At 40.1% G+C, this 9,034-nt stretch overlaps 1 protein-coding gene across 1 annotated transcript; it reads left to right on the top strand.

Moving 5' to 3' along the window:
• Positions 1–674: 674 nt before the first annotated feature.
• Positions 675–7,176, top strand: SPX (spexin hormone). Its single transcript, XM_014956996.1, has 6 exons — positions 675–715; positions 1,690–1,770; positions 1,899–1,956; positions 3,376–3,438; positions 4,071–4,157; positions 7,118–7,176. The coding sequence occupies exons 1-6, from the start codon at positions 710–712 to the stop codon at positions 7,174–7,176; spliced, it is 354 nt and encodes a 117-aa protein (XP_014812482.1). The 5' UTR covers positions 675–709.
• The last annotated feature ends 1,858 nt before the right edge of the window (positions 7,177–9,034 follow it).

Below are 9,034 nucleotides of genomic sequence, written 5' to 3' on the forward strand. Positions count from 1 at the left end.
GATCTGGGCTTTTATTCCAACCAATCCATGAGACAGAAAACCGTTTCTGACTATCAGGGATCGGTGGGGGTTTTGGTGCTTTTTTTTTTTTAAATTGATTAAACTTTGTATTTTTACTTTTGTGTAAGAAAACCAGATGCAAGAGATTGTTAGAGAATCAAGCAAGAAACTGAATCCTCTAAATGTATGCTAGGAATAACCTCAAGCTAGTAACACTGGATAAGTCACCTTTTTCTTGATGTTGGCAGGACTGGAGAGTACTTTACTAACTTTTTCAGCTCCCACAATGGATAGCAGTCTGATATATGTTGAATTATCCTAGGTAAACACTCATCATGCATATTAATACCTGCTTCTGGCTGTGGTTATTGATCATCTAGCAAGAAGGTGACGTATTGCAAATACACAGGCTTGATGCTGATGTATTCAGAAGGTATTCACATGGCTAATGGGGTGCATCTCCAAGTGAATCCATCTTTCAATCATTTCTCTGACTTCCTGCAAGACTGCAGGTTTCCCTTAGGAGTCATCAGACCTTCTACTTCTCCATCTACAGGGCTGACAAGAGATCCCTTTAGACTCTTCCACCCTACCACGGAAGGGGAGGGTACCTTCACTCCAAAGATTTAAAAAGGGACTCCCAAACCTGTAGGAGAGCTTATGACACATCCCAAGAAAAGAAGACTGAAGATTTGCCACTGATCTAAGTATGAAGGTGAGTGAGACTCTTCTGATGTGTGGGAAACATTTACTTTGCAATTTATACTTTTTCATTTGAGTATGATATTTAGGAACTGCAGAGGGTCTTCATAATTTTAACTTAAAAATAACTTGATAATAATAAAAAAAAATATTACAAGCATCTTGCATTGGAGTTGGTATTAGGACCACAAACAACCTCTTCTAAGGAGAACTTGGATGTCAATGTTATCAGTATTGTAGTGTTAAGTATATTCAGTGTGCTTGAAAAAACTGCATTAAATATCATTGATAGCACAATGTGCTCTCAAAACCAGGATGAAATAAACCACTGTGAATCATACTGTTAAACACTCTCTGTTGCCCAGCACTGTTATCAATGCATGAGTAACAACATAGTCTGTGCAAACAAGCAGAGATGCAATTTGTTTGCAGAAGATTCGTATTTAATGCTTTCATTTGCATGTGCTGCATCACTGAACAAACTCCAAGAATCAAACAATCAAACAAGATGTGTGTAATCATGGTTGAGGAAGTAGTGGTCCACTCTTTGGTTGGTTGCTTGGTTTGAAATGGAAAGTCTCCTACATTGGTTTGTTGTATGACTCTATCATTTAAGGTTTGGTGGGATCAAGATATACTTCATATCATCTTTCCCCTTTAGTTTGTACATTATTCTCATTTCTGGAGAGTCTGATGTCCTTGTAAATAGGAGTACAAATCTGCTTGCCTCGATGGCAGTCTCACCAGTATGGATCCTTCATAGTGAATATGGGTAAAGAGAATAAAGTATGTTTGATTTAACAATCATCCTCCCATCAGATCACTGTGTATTGAAGCTAAAATAGCCACTGTGCAAGAGGAGGTTTGGCAGCAAGACAGGGAGAAAGGAGGGACTGGAAATATCCTCACATTTAGATTTGAAGTGGAGAGGATCTACAGACCTGAAAGGCTTTTCCTGGACCTCATGGTTCTTTGTTCTTTACACAGGGACTGTGTAAACTCTCCACATCTGCAATGGCACTGTTCTTGGCAGCATCCTTCATATCTTTCTCCTGGAGCGCACCTCAGGTAAACAGCTTGCTCAGGCTGAATGTGCAGCATCCATGAATCTCACAGGTTGGTGCCATTTAAGTGTTTGTAGTAGTTAGTAATGGCATGCAACGTTGACATGTATCTTTTTTCTTTTTGGCATAAAGGCTCAATTCCAAAGGAGAAACTGGACTCCTCAGGCTATGCTCTATTTGAAGGGTGCACGTAAGTCCCAAGCTCTCTCCACTTTGAGGAGATAACTTTCTCTGCCACTGGATTATTCCTAATCTGCTTGGCTCCACAAAAACAGTAATCCTTGAGGATGCTGTGGAGGTAGAAGTTCTGAGGTCTGCAGGGATGTGTTAATTGTTGTTTCTTCTTGTCTCTGAAACAGTGGCATTGCCAGTACTATTCTTATTTTGAAAAAAAATCAAATTGAAGAAAGCAAGCATTGGAAGAAGAAAAGCAAATCAAAGTACTGAAAATGTATAGAGTTTGAAGCTTGATTGAAAAACTTATTGGAAAAGCAGTTTCCTTATCTGAAATAATCTAAAGGGGGTTTAAGATGCACTGGGCATAGTTTTCATTCCATATTTTCACTCAGGATTTATTAAAACACCTTCTCAAAAAACAGGAGAAGCATCTTGCATTGGAGTTGGTACTAAGACCACAAGCAACCTCTTCTAAGGAGAACTTGGATGTCAATGTCATCAATATTGTAGTGTTAAGGTTGTGTAAATGACCTTTTGAGTTTCTATTGTTAGTCCAGAGTTAAAGAAGCATTAAATATAAAGATAAAATTTAGACCCAAAGAGAGATTTCGTTCTTTGATGCAAACCCATTAAATTTAACCCAACTCTTCTTTTTTTTAAAAAAAATCTATTCTGAATTGTTGTTTCAAAATTAAAAGCTATCAGGTAGGGTAGGTATTTAGAGAGCAAGTAAAATAGCTTCCTTGGAATTAAAAAAAAATAAAAATGAAGCCCACAATCCAGAAAGAAATGCAAAAGGGAGACAGTACAAATAATAACAACACATAGTAAATATAGGCTCGAAACAACTGCAAGTGTAACCGAAAGAAGTTCTAGTAACACTAATAAAATTATTTCTATTCATAAAAGCAAAGAATTTGGCCCTTTTTTCATTTGTTTAAATCTTCCAACTGAATAATGCAGTGTGTTACTTCTATATTGACCCGTGTATCATTCTTAGGATACATAAGAAGAAATGTGATTTTATTTTTTTGCTTTTTTTTTTCATTTTTTAAATAGAAATATCCCTTTTAAAGGCAATACTTTTTAATCCAGCAAAGAGATTGAAGTCTCTAGACCATACAGCAGTCCATGAAAGCGTGAGATAAAAATAGTAAATTCCACCCTACGTACAGTTCCTACATCAGGTTAATACAAGAAGGAAAAGGGCTGAAACACCAGTTCTACAGAATAAAGTATGTCTTTAGTGTTCTGGTTGAGGACAGGCTGTGGTTGATTGGGAAAACCCTGGGATGGATTTATGCCTCTCATTTTATGTTCGTAGAAGTATTGCTATAATTTTGTACTTTGAAAAACTACTTTAGGGATTGTGAAATAGGAACTACAATGGATTTGGGAGGTTGTTTTCATCCTTTTCCCACTGCTTTTGTAGAGGGACGTCGATTCATCCCGGATAAGAGCCAGCGAAAGGACCTGTATGACAGAATGCAGCTTGGTACGTACGTGTGCGCGGGTCTATGTTTCAATCTTTCCTCAGATTATGGAAGAAATCTGTGGAAGCTGGAGGGGATTTGCTTTCCTGGAATTATACTCAAGGAAGCAATTAAACTCCCTTTTATTAGTTCCCTCATTCCAAAAAGCAAATGATAAAGTCTGTCTGACTTCTCTCTCATGTGCCTGCGTGATTTCATTTACATAAGTGATGTTCCAGACTGACCTGGCTGTTAAGTGCAATTATCATCAGTACCTTTGACTTTCTTTTTCCACTGGAAAAAATCAAATCAATTTATTAATTGTGCTGAACTGACAAGCAACAAAAGTAGACAACATTAATCCATGCTAGACAATGCTTCTGGAAGAAACACAATGTTGTAGCAAACATAAGAAAAAAGAAAATATATTTTCTACCTTCTAAGGGACTTTCAAACACCCTCCTTTTTAAAAATATTGCTAGTCTCTTCTGTGTTGGATATTTATCAGGCTGACTTTGAGCAGAGAATGTTATAGAGCAGGGGAGACAGCAAGATTTTTTTGCTCTTTGGGTCTAGAGATATAAAAGCAAAGAACGAAATAAATAAATGCTAGTAAATGCTAACAAAACATGCATCTCTGATTTTATAATTCTAGAAACACGCAGCCAAAACACAAATCCTTTATCTCTTTCTGAAGCTGCAGCACTCTTCCTTAGTTCCTTACGGAAAGCCCAAGAAGGAGGTAAATGCATGTATTTTATTACCTAACTTTTTAAAAAGGGGTTTATCAGTATGTCATTTACTCACAGTTTAGTAAATTGATCTAAGACCTGGTTTAAGAAGGTGTATTATTCCTCAGAGTGCATTGTATTAGAGTGTACATTTACACAGATTAGAACATAAATCAGATAAATAATAGGTAAGCTTTTATATATTCTGCTTTTAATTTGCTTTTCAGATTTTTATCAGCTTATATTAAAGGGAATGGCTAGGGCTCCTTTTTCTACAGGACGTTGTTTGTACGTGAAATTTTAATTCCTCCATTGTCTTTTATGCCCCGGTGGAAAGGCTTAAAAGAATCCTAAAAAGCCCCAGCAGAGGAGCTGTGCGATGGACATCTGGCTCCTGAGAGCTCTGTTGCTGGCATAGCTGACAACAGGTCCCAATGACATTTAAGAGGCAGGGCCCTGAAATATCCTGAAAAAATCCCTTAATTCGTTCATTTCCAGCCTCCCTGACATACTGTCTAACCCTCCCGTCTCTGTCTCCTCACCACCTGCTTCCTCACTACCTGCTACTACCAGTCTACGCTATCCCTGTCCTCTGTCTTTCTACCTTTCACCTCTGCAGGTAGATAGATAGACTAGTTTTTTGGAAATGGAGCTTGGGGGCAGGGATGATCTCAGAGGTCCCTTCCAACCATGGTGATTCTGTGATTCTGTGAGGTTGTTTAAGGAGGGTACACCCTACAGTGCTGTGGAGAGGCTGTGCTGTGCTCTGGACCGTGGGTGCTGGGTGGCTGTCGTAGCACGTACAAGCCCAGGAGTTTGTTCTAAGTTACACTCTTCCCCTCTTTGGTTCAGGACAGGGAGGAACAGAAGGTGGCTAGAAGCTGCCTTTGCTTCTGATTGTCCCGATTCCGAGTTCCTTATTCAAACTCCTAATTTCCATCATCATGACAGAAAGAAAAAGTGCTTTGCTTCAATGGGAACGGCTTCAAGCTCCAACAGGGTAGGTTTAGACTGAACATTAGGAAGGAATTTTTCACAGAAAGAGTGGTCGGGCATTGGAATAGGCTGCCCAGGGAGGTGGTGGAGTCACCATCCCTGGATGTGTTTAAGGGACATTTAGATGGGGTATTGAGGGATATGGTGTAGGGGAGGACTTTGTAGAGTAGGGTAGATGGTTGGACTCGATGGACTCTTCCAACCTGAATGATTCTATGATTCTATGATTCTAATTAGGAAATGTGAAGTAAAACCATCACTAAACCATACCTCCCAGCACTACATCAACCTGTCTTTTGAACACCTTCAGGGATGGTGCCTCAACCACCTCCCTGGGCAGCCCATTCCACTGCCTGATAACCCTTTCAGGGAAAAAATTTTTCCTAATATCCAGCCTGAACCTCCCCTGGCGTAACTTGAGGCCATTTCCTCTCGTCCTGTCGCCTGTGACTTGGGAGAAGAGACCGACCCCCACCTCTCTACACCCTCCTTTCAGGGAGTTGTAGAGAGCAATAAGGTCTCCCCTCAGCCTCCTCTTCTCCAGGCTGAATAACCCCAGCTCCCTCAGCCTCTCCTCATAAGACTTGTGCTCCAGATCCCTCACCATCTTTGTTGCCCTTCTCTGGACCCGCTCCAGCACCTCAATGTCTTTTTTATGGTAGGGGGCCCAAAACTGGACACAGTACTCGAGGTGAGGCCTCACCAGTGCCGAGTACAGGGGGACAATCACCTCTCGGGCCCTCCTCCCCACGCTGTTCCTGACACAGGCCAGGATGCTGTTGGCCTCCTTGGCCACCTGGGCACACTGCTGGCTCCTGTTCAGCCCACAGGCCACCAACACCCCCAGGTCCTTTTCTGCCAGGCAGCTCCAGCCACTCTGCCCCCAGCCTGTAGCGCTGCAGGGGGTTGGTGTGACCCAAGTGCAGGACTTGGCACTTGGCCTTGTTGAACCTCATCCCGTTGGTCTCGGCCCATCCATCCAGCCTGTCGAGATCTCTCTGCAGAGCCTCTCTACCCTCCAGCAGATCAACACTGCCACCCAGGTTACCTCACCTTAGTTATCCAAAGTATGCAGCTTTCCTGAAATGAAAAGTGGGAGAAACACCTGACAGGATTTACCTGGCGTGTGTGGAGATATGCTGGAATCAATCCTGTCTTCTCCACTTCCTAAAACCTCCCACTGCATGTCACGCAGCGCTGGGGCTCTGTGCTTAACTCTCTCTTCCCTGCCCTGGCAGAGCTCTGCTTTCCAAAAAAATCCAGTGGCATTTTGACTGAGAGAAAAAGGCAGAATTAGAAATTAAAATTAAATTTAATTACTTTAATTAAAAATTAAATTAAAAATAAGCATAGTGCTTTGGGCAAAATATATGAGAAGTTCTAAAGACAAATCAGTGAAAGTGTCATTTGTGTGCTAACAAAAAGAGAAGACCCTCCGAAGTTCACAATTCATAAGTTTTAGTGGTATTTTCCTGCCTGCTGTTGCTATTTATAGAGCCCCCTAAGAAAGGCAGTGATATATCTGAGAGAGCTAAGCAGAACTGGCAGCTTATTTGAAAAATACTGTGTGGAATAAAATTGCCACCACTGTGGTAGGGAATAACAACACTGTTGAACCTGGGTAAGCCCTACAATTTCAGAAGACCCCTTTCAGGCAATTTTAGAATTCTCTTAACTGAGAGAAATGTGCAAATAAAGAACAAACACATTATTTTCTTCTGTATGAAAAATTTGTGCCTTGTCCTAAGATATCCCTCTGGACATGGTTTTTACCCTTGCTCTTCAGCAAACAGAAAAACTCCTATGTTAAAAATGAGAGAAGATTTGGTTATTTCTACAGGTGCCTGCATCTCTTAGCCAAGCAGTCACATACATTAGTCCTGTGCCTGAGGCACACCTATCTCATGAAAACTTTGGCTGATTGAAATTACTTTAACTACAGCTAATTTTTCCCCATTTTTGTCTTGTCTTACAGTTGAAGAAGAAAACAGTGATCACCCTGTCTACTTGACAGATAATCTATCAAATTGGTGAAATATTTCAGATTTCTTTAATGTTTGTATTGTATATACCCTGAATCCATGATTTGTGTCAACAGAGTATTTCATCCATCCTCACTTAGTTTCCCATATAGACTCAATGCAACATTTTGAATGCAAACTGGTTAAAAGTTACTGGTTCAGATGGGGAAGTTATTTGTAAAATTCCTGCCTTGTTTAGACCATTTTGGACGTCCCACCCAAAATTTAAAATACACTGTACCATCTTACCTGAAAAGATGATTAAAACTGTCTTTTTGGGCAACTAATTCATTAAAGAAATTTTTAAAGAGTATTTGGGAAACCTTTTACCACCTTCCACCCAGCTGTATGTTGAAGACCTTTTATATCTGATAAAAGTAGATTCCTTCACCACTTCACTGCTGGCCTTATAAGTTGCTGATGGTCAATAAAGTCAGTGAGATATTTAATCAATCCAGCTATCTTTGATGCAAAGCAGGTGATTTTTTTTTGTTGTTGTTTTTTTAAAGATACTGGCTTCAAACTATCAGAGGGTAGATTTACATTAGATATCAGGAAGGAATCTTTCTCTGTGAGGGTGGTGAGACATGGGAACAGGTTGCCCAGAGAAGCTGTGGCTGCCCCATCCCTGGAGGGGTTCAAGACCAGGTTGGATGGGGCTTTGAGCAACCTGGTCTGGTGGGAGGTGTCCCTGCCCAGGGCAGGGGGGTTGGAACTAGATGATCTTGAAGGTCCCTTCCAACTCTAACCACTCTATGATTTGTCACCACAGAGAATAGACAATGGCATTTGGACCTTGGTGCTGCCCCAGTTACACACATGTGGAAATTCATACTCTGAGCAATCCTACTGAGCAAGTCCCACCACATAAAGGTAGTATGGGGACAGGTCCTACAGGATCAGGGCCTCACTGAAGACTGGCACACAGTCACTGCTGTTGTCAGGAGGTGCAGTGTTACTAGAGCCAGTGTTGGTGTACTAGGTACAAAACTTGTGTTATCCATGACAACAGGCATGCAGAATGTTATTTACATCATTATTGTACTTCTTTGTTGTCCTGGTTTTTGAGTTGAAACACTGGAATTTTATGCAAATGGATTAATTATCATTCCATGCTGATAAGGATATATTTAACATTATTCATGTAGTTTTGTGATCTTACTGGAAAGTCCTCTGTAGTTCTCATGTAATTAAAAAGTAGCCACATGATTCTTGTGTCCAAGCAACTATGTTTTATTTTTTTAACCTTTAACCCTAGTCGTGTTGTCTTTTAATGCTGCTCTCCTCTGATCTTTCCCATGACACTGTTAATTAATTTTGTGATCTGACACTAACTATTATGTCTCTTCTCCTTGACACAAAGAAATGCAGCTGAAGGAACAGAGAAATTAATTTCTATCATGGCATTTTCAGTAATGGTTTATAATCTATATAATTTCATGGAGGAACTATGATAGAATGCGTTCGTGATGAACTTCATTTAAAGACCAATGGTATCCACCAGAATCTTTTCATTAATTGAATTGATCTTTGTTTCAAGCATACTCTGAATATCTGAGGTGCATCTATGTTATTTTTCAGCATATTTTACAGTATGATCAGTCAGTGCTCAGACATAAAGTAGAAGGCTTATACATCCTTTGGTTTGGTAGTATCATGAAATTCATATGCCTCTAAATGTCCCAGGTATACAAAAACTGTATTAATCACATTCCCAGATGACTGATTTTTGTATGTATTCCTGATCTAAGCTTACTAGCTTAAATAATTGTTCACAAATATTGTGAAATTGAATAAACATTCTCCTTGTCGGTGAGCTGTTTGTGAAACCCTAATATTTTCAATCTGGCAGATAGTTGCTTATGTAACAG

Source organism: Calidris pugnax, unplaced genomic scaffold, assembly GCF_001431845.1.
Source record: "Calidris pugnax isolate Ruff unplaced genomic scaffold, ASM143184v1 scaffold189, whole genome shotgun sequence".
NCBI classification, from domain to species: Eukaryota; Metazoa; Chordata; class Aves; order Charadriiformes; family Scolopacidae; genus Calidris; species Calidris pugnax.

Excerpts from the sequence above, each read along its gene's own strand:
- SPX (XM_014956996.1), top strand. Across the intron at positions 1,771-1,898 it reads TCTCCTGGAGCGCACCTCAG|GCTCAATTCCAAAGGAGAAA; the intron begins GTAAACAGCTTG and ends TTTGGCATAAAG. Across the intron at positions 3,439-4,070 it reads GTATGACAGAATGCAGCTTG|AAACACGCAGCCAAAACACA; the intron begins GTACGTACGTGT and ends TTATAATTCTAG.